Source organism: Cyprinodon variegatus, unplaced genomic scaffold (assembly GCF_000732505.1).
Source record: "Cyprinodon variegatus isolate N-32 unplaced genomic scaffold, C_variegatus-1.0 Scaffold65, whole genome shotgun sequence".
In the NCBI taxonomy this organism is placed as follows: Eukaryota; Metazoa; Chordata; class Actinopteri; order Cyprinodontiformes; family Cyprinodontidae; genus Cyprinodon; species Cyprinodon variegatus.
In genome coordinates this window covers 585,041-602,282 of record NW_015150518.1, presented here as the reverse complement: position 1 = coordinate 602,282, position 17,242 = coordinate 585,041, and the positions used below count along the sequence as shown (strand labels likewise).

Here is a 17,242-nt window from a genome sequence, read left to right as displayed (position 1 = left end):
AGCTGAAAACCGCAAAGAAGATATCGCATCAGAGGCTGCTGTTGAACGGGATTCCCAGTGACAGAGAACCGCCGGTGTACGGGGTTCTGAGCGGCTCAGACTGCGAAACAATATTTGAAGGCAGGATGTAACCTGTATGAACTGACTGCACAGATGAAGTTTCAGGTGGACTTTCTCACTTAAATACATATTAAAACTACTTTTTACCCACTGATCACAGCAAATACAGGTCCTTCTCAAAATGTTAGCATATTGTGATAAGTTCGTTATTTTCCATAATGTAATGATAATGCTTAAACATTCATATATTTTAGATTCATTGCACACTAATTGAAATATTTCAGGTCTTTTATTGTCTTAATACAATTGATTTTTGACATTCAGCTCATGAAAACCCAAAATTCCTATCTCACAAAATTAGCATATTTCAGTCATTTCCTTTTGCAGAAATGACTGCTTCAATGCAGCGTGGCATGGCGGCAATCAGCCTGTGGCACTGCTGAGGTGTTATGGAGGCCCAGGATGCTTCGATAGCCGCCTTTAGCTCATCCAGTGTGTTGGGTGTTGCGTAAAATTTGAACTTTATCACAATATGCTAATATTTTGAGAAGGACCTGTATAGCCGCCATTGTTACAGGCAAAGAAAGGATAGGGTAGCTCCGCCCAACGTGCATCAGACCAACTTTTTAGCAACGATGCTTCAGCAACGTGTCAGAACTAAACTTGTACAAGCATCAGAAATGTAGCAGCCCCCGCGTTTTTGCTGCTCCTGCTGTGCGCGGTCAGAACGTAGCATAAATGTCTGCCTAGAAGCATTTGAGGTCCCCTTTGAAGCCTCTTAGCTAATCAAAAGGCACCCTGATACAGCCTTGTTCTTCCTCTCCCAGCAGGGGGCACTGATGTGGCACCACCCGGTTTTGGCTCAGAGTCGGCCAGCAGCCGAGCGTGGAGGGAACTGGCCGGCTCTCTCTGCGCCGTGGCCAGCGTCAGTCCGGGTGAGAACAGCCGTCACCGTGGCAACCACCAGCAGGACTACCAGAGCAGCGGGGACGAGGACGGCGAGGACGACTACATGGCGGCGGCGGAGGCGGCCATCGCAGCGCTGGGCAGTAGGGTGGACTCCCGCTGCCGGAGCTTCAGGGACTGCAAACCTCTGCTCATCCATAACTGGTCTGGGACGGCCTCCAGGGAGTTCCGCAGGGCTCCTGTTCAGGTAAGGAAAGGTTTGGGAAAATGGGTGGAAGCTTCCGGAGAAGGCTGGTGTGTCTGCAAGCAGAGAAATTCCTCTGAAGCCGTTCCCTCCCTGTCTCCAGTCTCCTCTGGACGAACCGGTGGTTCTGACAGACGAAGTCATCTTCCCACTCACCGTCTCTCTGGACAAACTTCCTGTCAACACCCTGAAGGTGAAGGTGAGGAGAAGCTCCTGCTGCTCAGACCCGCCAGGTTTCCTCTGTTTGTCTGCTCGGAGTTTCATGGTGATTTCTGCTGCAGGTCATGGTGACGGTGTGGAAGAAGGAAGCCGAGAAGGTGGAGGTCCAGGAGCTGGGATACCTGAGCGTCCTGCAGCAGAGAGAACCGAGCCACACCTTCAGACACGACCTGAACACCTTCAAAGCTCAGGGTAGGACGCCCTCCTGACTTCTGCTTGTAGTAGAACTCCTCCCCAGCGATAAAAAAAAAACTCACCCGACCTTCATGAGGAGCAGCTCTGAGATCAGTTCTCTCTGATCAGCCAGGGTCAAAAGTATTCATACACATTTAATCAGTTCCTGAAAGTTCTGGAAGGACCTCCATCCTGCTGAGGCCCGTTAACCTTTGGTTAGTGTCGATATCGGCCAGAATACCAGCAGACCGCCCTCAGGGGCCGCTGACCCAAACAGAAGTTCTTTCTTCAGAACCAACACCTACAAGCTTGACCTGCAGCTGCTAACAGACAATCAGGACTGAGCTGGTAGCCGATGGAGTCCAGAACATTGGAGCAGCTATCAGGCACGGAGGAGGCAGCATCATGCTGTGGTGCTATTTCCTCCAGTATGTTTGGTTCTAAGGTCTAATTCCTGCTTCAGTTGGACCTTCAGGATGTAGAGAAGCCGCTCATGGAGGCGGGTCCAATCAGGCTCTGGATCATTTTCCTGCAGCCTTACTTTTAGTTGCAGTACCGGGTTTAGACACAGGTGGCAGTGTTTTACTGAGTGAAGCTGATTGATTGGTGGCTTGTTTAACCCCTTAGCTCCCACCCCCAGGATGTTTTGACATCAAATATTTGATTTCATATCAAGCAGCAAGCTTATTTATAAACAAAACCCAACATGTTGTAGCTCAGGCGATTCCTAAGAAAATGTTAATTAACTCAACTGTAAGGCAACTATACTAAACAAACACAGATAACTGATAATCCGTCAGAAATTTACAACTCATAATTTTCACTTTCCTACTTCTTTTTCATCTTCATCTTCCTTTCATCATCTTTCTTCTCCTATCCTTGCAAAAAATTGGCTCATTTTGTCCGTAACACTCCACAGAAAAGTAATATCCACTTTTATTTACCATAAAATAAACCCCTTTTGTCGTAATAATCCACGAAAGCTCTTTTTTTTTCTGTGGAAAAGTGAAAATATCAGCAAAAAAAAAGCAGATTTTTTTTGTGTCTTAAGAAGTATGTCCCCCCCTTTTAGTTTATCTACATTATGTTGGCTTATTCACCAATCTGTTTGCTCCTAAAGTTCTGTTCTTAGTATCCAGGATACATCAGAAACTTCCTGCACCTAAGAAACTGCAAACTTTAATTGATGTATTTAGACTTAGACAGATTTATTTTGTGTAATTTTGTATATATAAGTGTAAACACAAAGAAATTTCGTCTAGAACAGCTCTCTAGACAATTTAATGTTTTAGTCAACAGGCAAAGCTTTTCCATGAAGTATTGGAAGTTTAGTGAGGGGCTGAAAAGATGGTGCTTATTGATGCGCATAAGGAGGGAGAGGAGAAATAACTTTCTCTAAATAATTCTGAAAGCTGAACATTTTAAATATTATAAAGGAAAGTGCCTGAATGAATTGTATAAAGCTAGAAATGTTTTTTTTTTATGGTCAAATTTGTCATAAAATTCAAATAATTCAATTTTGGTTCTAATTGGGATCAAATGTGCTGAATGGACATTTTCTTTACAAAAAGTGTCACAGTTCCACAATGCTTATGACTAGAGATCTGAACTTTTACACAGTTATTAACAACATGAGCAACAAGTGTAGCGACTATGAATTATACCCAGAATATAGGGGGTCCGAATAAAAAAATTATCAACCAGTAAAGCTCCGGAGACATTTTTAATTATAATCTGTTACTTTAAACAGAATTTAACACTGAAATGAAATTAGGTTTTTAAGTAGAGAACACAATCGTTCAGTTGGTATATAGAAAATTTCATGACTCACTTTTTTTTTTATAACGCCTGAACTGACCGTTTGTTATTGTTTTTCTTTTTTCTGTCTTAATGTTCGCGGTGGGCTTTATGCTGCCCTGCCAGGCTTTAAACCTGGGTTTAATGGAGACAAAGTGATTCTAAAGCACAGATCAAGGAGCTCATTCTGAGCCTGGATCCAGATTTATGTTTGATTCTGTTCATGGTGGAGAATCCTGCTTCACAGCAGCAGGTTGAGCCAAACATCCTCTAAATGTGCAGGGTCATCTTTGAGCACCATTTCACTTTTCTTTCACCAGTTCACCACAGTTCTTCCAGCAGTCCACACTTTCTCTGCTTTCTTTTTCTCATCGAAGTAAGACACTGTCGTCGAACAACATGTGGTAATTTGTAAAGTTTTTCAATCAGGTTGGGTCCAGATGAGCCAGCAGGTGGGTCAGGATCCGGGCCGTGGTCCGCTAATTCGTGACCTCAGATCTAAGCTTTTAAATGGGACAAATCACAAGCATTTGGGATTTATAATATAATTTTAAGGGCCGATGGCGTTTGGTTATGCAATTGGTTTGTGCTATAAAATGGTGTTAACTGAGGGGTTAAAGGGGAACGCCATTTTTTTTTACATTGGGCCCTTGATTTTACGTTATTACATCATGTTCTACTCACCCATATGAGTTTTGTGTCATTTGGAGCTGTCCTGAAGATATTCTGTTAGGTTATATCCAAGTAACGTCTTCCTATGGGCAACAAATTGAAGGCACAAACTAATTGTTCATAATTTATTCTTTATGGTACGCCAGCATTTATAACATGTAGGCGAATCACTGTCCCCCAGACATCCACGGTTATAGTTTTTTATAATAATATCTTTTAAAAACGAAGGGGAGTGTGCATGAAGTCATCCGCGCACGCCGGAACGCCAGAACAGCTCCAAATGACACAAAACTCATATGGGTGAGTAGAACATGATGTAATAACGTAAAATCAAGGGCCCAATGTAAAAAAAAAAAACGTTGTTCCCCTTTAATGTGTGTGTTTCTGAGTTCTGACAGAACTGAGATTCTGGTCTGTTTGTCCACAGTGAGCACCACCCTGACCGTCCTGCCGCCTCCAACCGTCCGCTGCAAACAGATGACCGTCTCAGGGAAGCACATCGCCGTCCTCAAAGGTTGGCTCCTGCTCCTTCATCCAAACATCAGCTGCTTTCATTATTTTACAAACTCAGCAGTTTCAGGGACAGAACCACTAAAGTTTCCACACCACTGAACTCTTTCAACTTTTCAACTTTAAACATTGAGGAAGTTTGTTGAAAATATAACAAGAAAAACAACCCCTGAACACAGCGAGACACGTCGGTGGCAGCATCATGCTGTGGGTAGATGGGCGGGACTATATCAGAACACCTGCTAGTCTAATCAAAGTCCAGATGACCTGGGGTCAGACCTGATGTTCTCTCACTGGTTTCCGTCTGTTTTCCTCCCAGTCCTGAATGAATCTTCCCAGGAGGAGCTGAGCATCAGAGACGTCCGGATTCTACCCAACCTGAACGCCTCCTACCTTCCCATGATGCCGGACGGCTCCGTCCTGCTGGTGGACAACGTCTGGTACGTACCTGGTTCTCCGCTGCTCCCCGTTCACAGTCTGCAGCTGGAGAAGCCGCCGTGCCTCACGTGTTCCTCTCCTGCCTCCAGCCATCAGTCCGGTGAGATCGGCATGGCGTCCTTCTGCCGAGTGGACAGCAAGGCCTGCCGACTTCCCAGCATGCTCGGCGCTCTGGAGGAGCACGACTTCCTGTTCCAGCTGCACCTGAACGATGTTCCGCAGGACGACTCTAACGAGGTTCATTCCTCTCTCCTTCAGACGTTTGTTTTATTGGTAGAAACTGAAGGAAAGTTTTCAGGATAAACTGCAAAAACAATCTAGAAAAAAGTAAAAATGGCTTAAATTAAGTGTGTTTACCCTTAATTAGAGAAGGTAAATAAGATGATTTGCCAATGCAATGAGCATTTTTACTCTTAAAATAAGGTAATTGGATAATATACACCTGAAATAAGACAATGAAATATATATTTTTTCTTATTTTAGATATAAATTGTCTTGTTCCATTGGCAAAGTGTCTCACATACAGTACTGTACTCAATGCGCTTAAAAAAAATGCACCTATTTTAAGAAAAAATGACTTATTTAGAGTTTGATTGTTCCAGAGTGAAGATGATCCCACAGATTTAAAATGTTCCTTCCTCTATTAGAACATAGCAGCATCAGTCACAGCAGAAGGTTCTGGAAGACATTTAAAAACAGTACACACAGATTTAGGAGGAAACATGAAGCAAACAGATAAAAGAATCCAAAGTAAAGAAGAAATAAATCCTGGGAATTAAATGTTTGGCCGATCTGACAGACTGAAAGCAGACAGGTTTCTGGGTCCGACTCAGAAGGTTCTAAGTCTGGGTTCTCTTGTGCTTTTCAGGGTTTGGAGGTTCCTCTGGTCGCGGTGCTGCAGTGGTCCACTCCCAAGATGCCTTTCACCAACTGTATCTACACCCACTACAGGTGAACGCAGACCGTCTGAAACAAAGAGGTCCAAACATCTACAGCACCATCAGAACCTGGTTCTGAACACTGATGGTGGTTTCAACATGCTGATGAATGTTCTCAGTCATTCAGGTCTCAGTCATTCCCAAAAAAGTTTTAAAAAGTCCACTGGACTTTGTTTCCAAATGTGAAGACTAAATAGCGTTGAGTTTGATGCTTGGCAAAGCCTTTAGAAAACATGCAAATTGAAACGGACCAACGGTCCACCTCTTTGGAATGGGGGGAAGCCAGATGACCCTCATTCCAAAGGGGTGGACTCGTTAGTTTCATTGCTACCCACGACACCGCTCCCAGGATTATTTATTTTTTTGCTTTAATTCCTGGGTCCTGGTTGCAGCTGCAGACCACAGCCTGTAAATAGCCACTAGTTTGCCCCCCAGTCCTCTCAAAGCTCCAGCTATGTCTGTTGGTTGAGCTCTTCTCCTTCCACTCAACTTTCCATTAATAGCTTGGGTGCAGCACGCTGTGAACAGTGTGGAGCTCAACTCACACTGTGTCAACAGTAAGGGACATTTATCAATTATAAATTATTGCTCTTTTTAATCTTTTGATTATTTTCTGATTTACTGATATTCAGCTGCAATGTTACTTGTTAACAACTAGATGGCGCTGTAAACCAGCGTCCCATCAATGAACCGCAGGCTCAATTTATTCCAGTCAGGTTTCAGTTCTCATCTAAGAAACACAATGAGTCAAAACTGCAAAATTAAAATCCATAAAAGACAGAAAATTTTACTTTTTCCTTAAATCCACTTTTTTTTCACTCCTGAATAGGAAATTAGTTTAATTTTTAGCTTGGGTTCGATTCCCAGCCCTGGGTCTTTCTGCATGGAGTTTGTATGTTCTCCCTGTGCATGCGTGGGTTCTCTCCAGGTACTCCGGCTTCCTCCAACAGTCCAAAAACATGACTGTTAGGTTAATTGGCTTCTCTACAGTCCCCTAAGTGTGAGTGTGTGTGTGAATGGTTGTTTGTCTCTGTGTTACCCTGTGATGGACTGGCGACCTGTCCAGGGTGTACCCCGCCTTTCGCCCATTGACTCCTGGAAATAGGGACAGGCACCCCTCGCGACCCCACTCGGGATAAGCGTGTTAGAAAATGGACGGATGGCTGGCTTTCTGAGAGTTCCTGGCTCAGTTGTTGGTTCTTGTTCCTAAAAACCAAAGCTGATGAAGTCTGCAGACGCTCTACCCCAGTGACGGCTGGAGGCAGACCTCCGGGCCGCAGCATGGTGGCGATGTTTCTACATGTCAGCAGCTCTGTAACTCAGCTTTCCTCCACCAGGTTACCCAGCATCCGTCTGGATCGGCCCCGGTTCGTCATGACCGCCAGCTGTCCCAGCGCCGTCAGAGTCAAGGAGCACTTCAAGGTCAAATACGTTCTGATCAACAACCTGCAGGATTTCCTGGCCGTCCGGCTCGTCTGGACCCCCGAAGGTTAGTTCCTGCAGCAGTTCCACTGTAGTTCCTACGTTGGAACATTTTAGGACCTCCTCAGGAAAAATGTGTTGGAGTAGATTCATCAGGTCTCAGGAAAAAGACTTTGATTTTTATATATATATTATTGATTTTAACAAAGCTACGTTTTTGATCAAAAGCATCTGGAAGGAAACGGTCCAGATTAGCCTTTGTTGCCATTTATTTCCCATGAATCATTGCGAGTCAAAGCAGATTGCTCAACTTCAGACAGCAATGGTGGCAAAAATTTTGATTAAATGTGAATGTATTATGATTTCTCTGACCCAAATAAACTTTTAAGATGAGAGTAACGCGAAGCAGGCGGCGGTCCAGGTTGTTTGCACTGAACAGGTTCTGTTTGCTGGAAGTTAGTTTAAATTTTTTCCATTGTTTTTTTTTTTTAAACATTTTCCTTCTTGATCCCAACAGGAAAATGTTCAGCCTAAGTTGCTCTCGCATCAAAACTAAATTCCTGAACAGTTTTGTTCAAATAAAGGACCTGGGGAAGCTTCATGCTTCCTGCTCCTTATCAGAGACAAAATGGAGATTTGCTTCAAGCATTAACTTTTAATTCTAGTCGTGGTTTTTGGAGCCTCAGAACTAGACTGTTCCAAAAACTGAGCTGCTTCTCTGTTAGTAAAAACATTCCCCAAGGAAGCACAGAAAAAGCTTTTTACGGTTCTGTTTGGATCTGATTGTCTAGATTGTCCAGGAAGGAACAGTCTCCGTTCATTTCCTTCGACGTCTCTGTTTTCATAGATGTTTTCCTACTCGAGTTGTTTTTAACACCTGAAACACCAGAGTAAAGTTGTTGATGTGTTTAGGGCGCGGCCGGAGCGAGGACGCCACGCTGGCCGCGGTGGTTTGCCACACGCCACTCAGTAACCTGGGTCACTGTCGCAAAGGAAGCACTCTGTCCTTCAGCGTCTCCTTCCAGATCCTTAAACCTGGGCTGTACGAGGTAGGTGGAGCTCCTGCGGTGAGAAACTGTTCAGGTTTAAACTGGACTGAAAGCCTCTAACTATAAGCTTTATCAAAGAGGAAAGTTTTAAGCTTAGCCTTAAAAGTAGACAGGGTGTCTGCCTCACGGACTAAAACTGGTAGTTGGTTCCACAGGAGAGGAGCCTGATAACTAAAAGATCTGCCTCCCATTCTACTTTTAGAAATTCTAGGAACCATTAGTAAACCTGCAGATTGAGAGTGAAGTGCTCTGTTAGGAACATAAGGAACAATCAGATCTCTGATATCAGATGGAGCTTAATTATTTACTAACTGTTACATTATTAAATAAAATCAACATTCCTTATAGAACTTGTGTGCAAACTCTCAGTCATCAGGGTCATTGGCAACTTCAAACCAGGCTGAAGGTAACCAGATCTTTGCTCCGTTTTCCTGAAAATGTTTCCACACCTAATCAGGTGTTTTTGTCAGGTCTGTCGGTTTGCGTCACAACTATCTGTAATTGGAGCATGCACATGAGTGGGCCTGAAACAATTAATCGGATAAATAGTGATTAATCGATTAGATTAGAGACTCTAAAACAGTTTTTTAGCTGACAGAGCGACCCACTTAGAGCAGTAATTATATCAAAATTTTAAAAAACATTTAAACATTTTGCATTTAAGATTTAAAAAAAAAAAAATTTCGACCATTAATATGCTACATCCAGAAATCTTCTTTAAAGAACCTTTGGCTATCCCATTATTAATCGATTAATATAAAGAAATAATCAACAGATGAATCGATTTTCAAATGAATTATTAGTTACAGCCCTACTTATGATGTTAGACCTCTATGCTGCTTAAAACAGCAGCGCTCCAACCACAGGTGGATCTGGTGGAGCTGACAGAATGACAAAGATCTCTGGATAGGTGTGGAAACATCTAAAAAAAAAAAAAATGAGTGAGAAGCCGGTTCCACAAGGATGAAAGATTGGTTCTCTGATTAACTTGTATCTCATTGCAGTTTGGAGAATCTCTTGTACAGACGTTTTAAGTTCAGTCTGATTACCTGTTTAAATGGACTTTATTCATCATCTGTCTGGTTTCAAGCATCAAGCAGAACCTTTTGCAGAAGCATTGGCATGATCACAGTATGCTGTGCTATAAAAGAAATCAGAGTTTTTTCTGATGGCGCACAGATGTATGTTTAACTTTGTGACTGACTTCTCTGATCCTTGGTTGTCCTAGACTCTTCTAAACCTGATGGTTTTTACATCCTTTTAAATTTCCCAGCTCTGAGTTTCTGATTCTTCTCCTTCTTTTCCTCCAGCTAAGTCAGCACATGAAGTTAAAGCTTCAGTTCACCGCTTCCGTTTCCAACCCTCCCCCTGATGCCCGGCCGCTCTCACGTAAGAATATCTCAATTTGCTGAAAGAGCCAAAACACGCACACACTCCTGTGGAAAAAGTTTTCAGCTCCTGTTTTTGGTAGATATGGTAGATAAGAGTGCTCCCTCAGCGTCGGCGCCTCATGACGCCCTCATGCATAGATCACAATCGCTCTTAGTTAGCAAATACAGAAGGGCCTCTGTGTAGCTTAATTAGTAAAACCAGGAAGTCACTCTCCTGAAAACCTGATGACTATATCACCATCAGAATGTCTATTTGAATGTGCAGATCTGTCATCTAAAATCTATAATTAGAACTTTGAATAAAAGGCTTCCTGTAAGCATATACATGTTCATCCAGAGCTTCATCAACACGCGGGCTACTGATGGATCCGTTTACACCAGGAAAATCACCTCTTGGTGCCAAATCGGCTGTTCAGCTACATAAATCGGACCAACACTCTGATATTTTCATCTCACTCCACCAGTACGCTTCTGACCAGTCTGTTGGATCCCAGCAGTCCCAGTGGTCTGCAGCTGGATGGTGCAGCCAGCTGACCTCTCCACGTTGTGCAGCATTCCAGGATCCAACTCAATTCAATTCAGTTTATTTCTATAGTGCCAAATCCCTACACATGTCAGCTCAAGGCACTTTACAGTTTACCAGATCATCCAGTCTAATTGATTCAAAGTTTTCTATCTAAGGAAAACCAGTTGATTGCAGCGACTCATTGACTCTAATGGAATCCCTCACACTAAACATGCTTGTAGTGACAGTGGAGAGGAAAAACTCCCTTTTAACAGGAAGAAACCTCCAGCAGAACCAGACTCAGTGTGAGCAGCCATCTGCCGAGGCCGACTGGGGTTCAAGGAGACAGAAGCAGAGATACAAAAAGCAGCTGTAAAAGGCGGCTCCAACCAGGAAACACACAGCCAGGCAGACAAGCTCCAAGCCAGCTCCCATGTCAGAGGATGAAGAGAGCACATCCACTCAGTCACGGTCAGAGAAACAGGACTACACTGGAAAACAGGCTGATCTCGAACATCTATAACAAAGGGGTTGATGGCAGCAGCACAGCTGATATTTCTCTCCAGGATGGAGTCACAGCCAAACAGGAAGAGACAAGGTGAAGCTTCTATGAGAAAAGGCAGTGAGAGCATAACATTAGAGATTGAACTAACAGATTCTGCAGAATAGGAGATTAGAGAGAGAATGAAATAGGGGTCCCTATGTCCTCCAGCAGTCTAAGGCTATAGCAGCATAACTATATAGATAGCTCAGGATAACCTGAGCCACTCTAACTATAAGCTTTATCAAAAAGGAAAGTTTTAAGCCTACCGTTAAACTACCCCAACCATTTCGTGAACCTGATCAAATTGTGTCTGAGTTCTCAGAATGGACAGTTTCACAGTGTGGAAGCTGAACTTTTATGCGGAGACACATACCTTGATTTAGTGGGATACAGTATTTATACTTGATGAACCGAGAGACGGAACTCAGTGGAGCTGAAACCAAACATCTGTTTTAACCCCGTAACGCCTGTTGTTGCAAATATGCATCAAACCCTTTTGATTAAGCAAACCGCCAAGATCTGAATTCCCCCGATGCCAGTAAACATTCATGCAGACTTAGACACTTTTATTAAGCACCTGTTTGTGCTACGAATGGTCACTGACGTCTGCACTGACCGTTACTGCCCTCGAAAATTTAGCAGTTCAAATAAATTTCCGTGTTTTTGTAAATAAATAACAAATTATTTTATATATTACTGTATACATTCTGGCTAAAGAGTTTGATCTCAGCTTTTTTGATCTCTTAGTGGAAGTTTCAACTCAGAAACAAAATGTAATTCTCTTGTATCCTCAGGTAAAAACAGCCCGTCCAGCCCAGCCGTGCGAGACCTGCTGGACCGACACCAGGCCAGTCTGGGTCGTTCCCAGTCCTTCTCGCACCAGCAGCCGTCCCGATCGCACATCATGAGGTAAAACATAAGGTCCAGGAGACGGTTCCATCTGTCAGGGAGCGTCTCTAACTGTGTTTTTGGGTGTTTAGGACGGGCAGCGCCATGGAGCGTCGGGCCATCACGCCCCCTGTCGGCTCCCCCGTCGGGCGGCCGCTCTACCTGCCGCCGCAGGACAAAACGCTGCTGTCCGTGGACAAGATCGCCAAGAGGGAATGTAAGGTTCTGGTGGTGGATCCGGTCGGCTAATTTTCACCTGGAAAAAGAACCACAAGACTAAAGTCAAAGATGTGAAACTACTGAGCAGAAGAGACGCTGGCTTCTCAGGAAATATTGATGGAGAAGCGCTTCCACATGAACTGTTGGGAGGAACTGAGTTTAATTATAAAATATTTATTGTTTTAATGTATTTACAGGCAGCATTCCAGGTCCTGAACATTTCCTGATGTTACAGAGTATTAAGCTGTTTGCTTCAGATGACCATGTGTCCCGTTTGGTCCTGATTCAGAGGGAAACTCAGGAAGAGAAGCTGATTCTAGGAAAAAGCCGGGAAATATTTAACCTGCTGAATCTTCAAATCAACATGGTTTCCCTCTGTTTAGCACCAAGCTTCTGCATCGAGCTGGAAAACTTAAAAAGTGTTACCTCATCGTTTCTGTAGTGTTTAACGGTGGAAGACGTTACAGTCAGCCTGAAGGCGGAGGAGTGGCCTCTGGCTTCAGCGCTGCTTCCACCATCATCTGTTTACAATCAGCATCGCTGTCATTCCTCCTCAAGTTACTGAATGTTGAATTGATCTGATCCGAAAAGGCGAAGACACTGGAGTAACCGCTGGACGGGCTGTCACGTTCACTGGAAAATAACTCTCTGCTGTGATCTCCAGAATACAGATTGATGTTTAAAAGTTTCTGAGTGTTTGGTCTCCTCATTAGCTCAACAGAACCTCCTCCTAGAGTCTGACTACAGCCCAGGATCCGACTAATATGAGCATAAACTTCTGTCACCGTCTCAGAAAGCAGGTAACTTCCAGAGTGACAGCTCCCACCTTCTGTTTGATGAAAACTGCAACCCGACTCAGCAGAAGTGAGCGCAGCAAAGAAACCGCCTCATTAAGAAAAGTAGAGGAGATGATTCAGCCATACAGGCTGCTGGTTTTATACAGACAATGCAACAAAAACACACCCCATTTAGCGGCTAACTACTGTTAGCAATATTAGAAAAACACTAATTAGATATATTTTGGGTTTATCCAGAGAGGCAACGTGTCCAGGAGTCTAAACACACTCATGTGTGGATTTAATAAGAACAAACTATCCAAAATGTAAAGAAAAATGGCCGCCGCAGTAGTGATGTTTGACAGACAGGAAGTCATCTGTCCACCACTTCCTGTCCCCCAGATGCTTCAACTGGAGCTACTAATGTTTCTCTTAGAATTTTTTTTTTCTTTTTGCGATCTATTTAAATCAGGTCTATGTGGCTTTATTTTGTTGTTACCGTGCAGATTTGTATATTTTCATGTGAGGTCTGCCTCAGTGCTGCCATCTTTGGGTTGAACAGCAGGTTGAACTTTCCCTTTGGTTCAAAAGGTTTTTGCTAGTACGGGCTTTAACCGTCTTGGCCCCGCCTTCGGGTATAAATACAGCTCGCTCCTACATACGCCTCTGTAGTGAGTCCTTGTTGATGATAAGATGGCATCCAATGCCATGCTGTTCCTGGTTTTTGTTGATGCCCAACGTGAGAAAAAAACTGCACTGTTAATGAAGGGAGGAAAGAGACGAAAAGTCATAAAATGGTGGACAGCTACTTCAATCTGTCTATAATGTTGCCTTCAAAGGAAATAAACCAATAAGTCCTAATCAGTCTGATTATATTTATGTTTAATAACCTGATGTGAGGAACATGTAAACCCACACACTACTTACCTTTGCTGAAATCAGTGGTTCTTCACCTGCTTTGGACCATCCTCCATTATCCAGGTTCCTTAGTGTCCCTCATCAAGTAAGAGGTAGGCTGCCTTCACTTAATGTAATTTAATGTAATAACATTAATTATCGTTATGAAAATAATAATTGAGATATAATTGTCAGTATTGTTTGTGTTAGAATTATCATAGGTTTTTCTGTATTTTCCATCAAAATAATCAAAACGTGCATCTGAATGAGTTTCTTTCTACTTCAGGCAGCCCTAACAGTTGCCAATCAAAATAGCTAAAAATGTATTTTTATACTTTCATTATGAGAACAATTTGCCAATCAGAAACAGCTTATAATCTAATCTATTGCATTCTGATATGAGACAACAACCAATCAGAAATGCCAAATGATAATTCATTCTGATAAAGATAGGATCTGTATCCCGCCACTGTTTTTCCTCTGTTAGTTTTTTTTTCTGTAATATGGGCTGCAATGAGGGTAGTGTTAGCCATAATGAACCTGAAACTACCAAACCCAAGTGACTGTGGTACTCGAATTGTAAGGACCAGTCTGAATCCCTGCGCTGCCAGATGAAAGAATGAAGAAGCACTATGGTTGTCATCAATCTGTCTCTTCCTCCTCACTGCTAAAGCTTTATCCTGTCCCTCTACATGAACCACAATTGACATTAGCTCTGTTAGCAACTACCATCGATAATGATAAATATCATAGGTTTGACCGGCAGAAGCTAAAACCCAAATACAGTATTCAAAACATAACGAATGTGCTGAACACAAACACCATCCCATATGTTACTGGAGTCTCTGAAAAACTCAAGAGGATTTTGTCCAAACACAAAATCCCAGTACAATTTAAACCTAACAAGCCCCTTAAACAGAGACTAGTGCATCCTAAGGACAAAACCCCCCAAACAAAATATGAGCGGAGTGGTGTATGCAGTGCAGTGCAGTGCGGAATGCTCTGATCTCTATATTTTAGAAACCAGACAACCTCTCCACAGACGCATGGCCCGACACATAAGACTCAGGTTTCAGCTTTCAAAAACTTACTATGTAGCAATTGAGTTAATCCAAAGTTGTAACTTTGTGATGAAAGTTGGTGGCGACACTCGGGTGGTGGGTGATGGACCAACAGTTACTCAACCCGAACGCTTTCATAACGAATAACAGCTGATTCCGATGCTAAAATCGGTATATCATGCATCCCTAGAAATACTATTTCAATTCCATCCATCCAGAAAAATATGGATATGCTGCATTTTAAATATAGTATAGCATATTTTTTTCTTGTAAACTTTCTGGTAAACTTGGAGATATATTTTATTGCATGTTGTATATCCCAGTAAATCTGCAGCTCTCCCTACTTCTCTCTGCTCTGTTTAAAAAGATTTATGAACCTTTTTAGTAATTAAATGATGCCAGAAAGTAAATTTCAAGATATGTAGAAGCTCTGCAGTCCGATTCTCTCTGTACGATAAGAAAAGATTTTAACCTGTAACTGGGAGTCATGATCCTCTGAGAAGCCAAGATATTTTTTAACTATTGCGTACATTTACATTCTGTTGCCATTTTAGGACCTTGTCTTTTCAGCCAGGCCAACAATTTCCTTTAACGTTTTGCAGACTAACAAAAGAAACTAAATGACCCCCATTCCAAAGGGGTGGACCCCTTCGTCTGTTCCAATTTGCATGTTTTAAAAACAAAAACAAGGCTTTGTTGAGCTACTGTATTAAACTTAGAACTCAACACTATTCCTAACATTTTGAATTGAAAAAGCTTCCTGGATAGGACGAGAAATTTCTTCAAACTTGGAAACAAAGTCCAGTGGATTGTTTTTGATTTTCTTTTTTTGGAATGACTATGACCTGGATGACTGAGAACCTTCGCCAGCACAAAAGCACAAAGTTGTGTGTATTTTAACAAATAGGCCTTTTATCTTTTTAACTTTCTATTAACTTTCAACCTAAGATCACTTAGTCTGGGAACGGACATGTTTGTCCAAATATAGAAACACCTCACTCCTGTTATCTTCCGGCAATGACGTCATGGTACGGTAAGCCTAGCGCCATTCTCCCGCTTTACAAGCAAAATCTATGGGAACTACTAGACACATCTACAATCAACAACAATTATTAAAGATTTCCAGAGGACTTGAAATTGGACTTGAAATTGGATTGGATAATTGGATTGCAAACTTGAAGAGGGAGGATTTGCCATTGAACTTCTGGCCAGAGAAAAAACATGTCAACAATCAATTACTCTCTGCTTCCCATAGTGCCCTGCTCGTCACCATCATGGATAATAGTGCATTGTGACAAACACCAGATACAGTACTGGTACTTGCTAAACAGCTGATACCGCACCACAATTTGGTAGGTGGCAGTAGTGCTCTTAAACAACTGTGGATTTCTGTGGTAAAGCACATTGAAATGAAACTACTCTTAATTAAATACAGTTATCATTTAGGCAAAGTGTAATAATTTCATACTTAAAGTACTTTTAGAAAGTTCTATTCTGAATGTGACCGGACTTTTCCTTTAAAGATATGAAAAATCTGATCCTTTATGGATCAACAAAGTTCTGGTTGTCTTAATAAACAAAATGGTTGTGTCTGATCTGCCCTGGCTAGTTGACCAGTGACTTTCACCCTGGAGTCTGTGAGATCAAATCCCTCCTTGGCCCCTTTGTTGTGTACCTTGCCACATCAGGTTAGCCTGTCTTTGATGATTTATTGGACATCACCACACAGCACTCAGATTATATCTAAGCCTTTTTTAAAATTTTACAGACATAATATAGACATCTATTTTTGTGGTTTGAATGGAATAGAATAGAAAATCCCTTTATTGTCCCACAACAGGGAAATTCTGGTGTTTACACCAGCAAAAGATTACAGAAAGAATGGTCACAGAAATATGGACCTTAGAATAACGTATAAGAATAACATAATGGTGAAGAGTTAAAATATAAACAATAAAATTCTGTCTTGTCTTTATCCAAATATGTTGCCACCTTTTCTTTTTAGGGCTTTCAGCACAAAATAGGCCAAATTGCCAATGCAGGGTGTTTTACTCTAGTGAACTTAATATTACTTTTTTACGGAGTGACATAAAAAGAGCGAAGATCCCGGTGGAAAAAGGGTCCCAGCATTCTTGCGCAGCGTTTTCTTCTAGCTGGTCCAGCTTCACGAGTCGTTTTCCACAATGGCGGTCATTCAAACAAAACAAGCCAGTAAGGTACCAAACACGAAATACTCATAGTGTATAGCGGATGTAGATTTGACCAATTAGATGCCTCCTGTCTGTGGTCACCTACAGTTTTGGAGAGGTGCACCAGAATGTCTGCAGAAGGGGCGGGGGACATCTGTGTTAACTGTAAAACACATGCAGACGACCTGGTTTCTGTGTATAAATCAGCTTTTAGTGTTGGCATCCAGTAGATCCAGTGACTCAAAGTAACATTTTTAGTAGTTCATCTTGCTGCCAGAGAGATGCTGGCTCAACTCCCAGTTCCTGTCTCTTTAGACAAGACACTTTAATTGCATTGCCTACT

General features: G+C 42.4%; 1 protein-coding gene across 2 annotated transcripts in view; it reads left to right on the top strand.

The window, feature by feature from the left end:
• Positions 1 to 12,664, top strand: part of LOC107082884 (chromosome unknown open reading frame, human C7orf43) — an 18,759-nt gene extending 6,095 nt beyond the window's left edge. Inside the window, exons 2-13 of one of the 2 annotated variants that reach the window (XM_015371780.1) lie at positions 891 to 1,213; positions 1,314 to 1,409; positions 1,492 to 1,621; positions 4,500 to 4,586; positions 4,902 to 5,022; positions 5,110 to 5,257; positions 5,889 to 5,971; positions 7,296 to 7,447; positions 8,293 to 8,429; positions 9,740 to 9,818; positions 11,664 to 11,778; positions 11,850 to 12,664. In XM_015371780.1, coding sequence (XP_015227266.1) covers positions 891 to 1,213; positions 1,314 to 1,409; positions 1,492 to 1,621; positions 4,500 to 4,586; positions 4,902 to 5,022; positions 5,110 to 5,257; positions 5,889 to 5,971; positions 7,296 to 7,447; positions 8,293 to 8,429; positions 9,740 to 9,818; positions 11,664 to 11,778; positions 11,850 to 12,006 — 1,628 coding nt within the window. In that variant the 3' untranslated portion in view covers positions 12,007 to 12,664. Of the gene's footprint in view, positions 1 to 887; positions 1,214 to 1,313; positions 1,410 to 1,491; positions 1,622 to 4,499; positions 4,587 to 4,901; positions 5,023 to 5,109; positions 5,258 to 5,888; positions 5,972 to 7,295; positions 7,448 to 8,292; positions 8,430 to 9,739; positions 9,819 to 11,663; positions 11,779 to 11,849 lie in introns of both variants that reach the window. The other variant, XM_015371778.1, reaches the window with a different exon arrangement.
• The last annotated feature ends 4,578 nt before the right edge of the window (positions 12,665 to 17,242 follow it).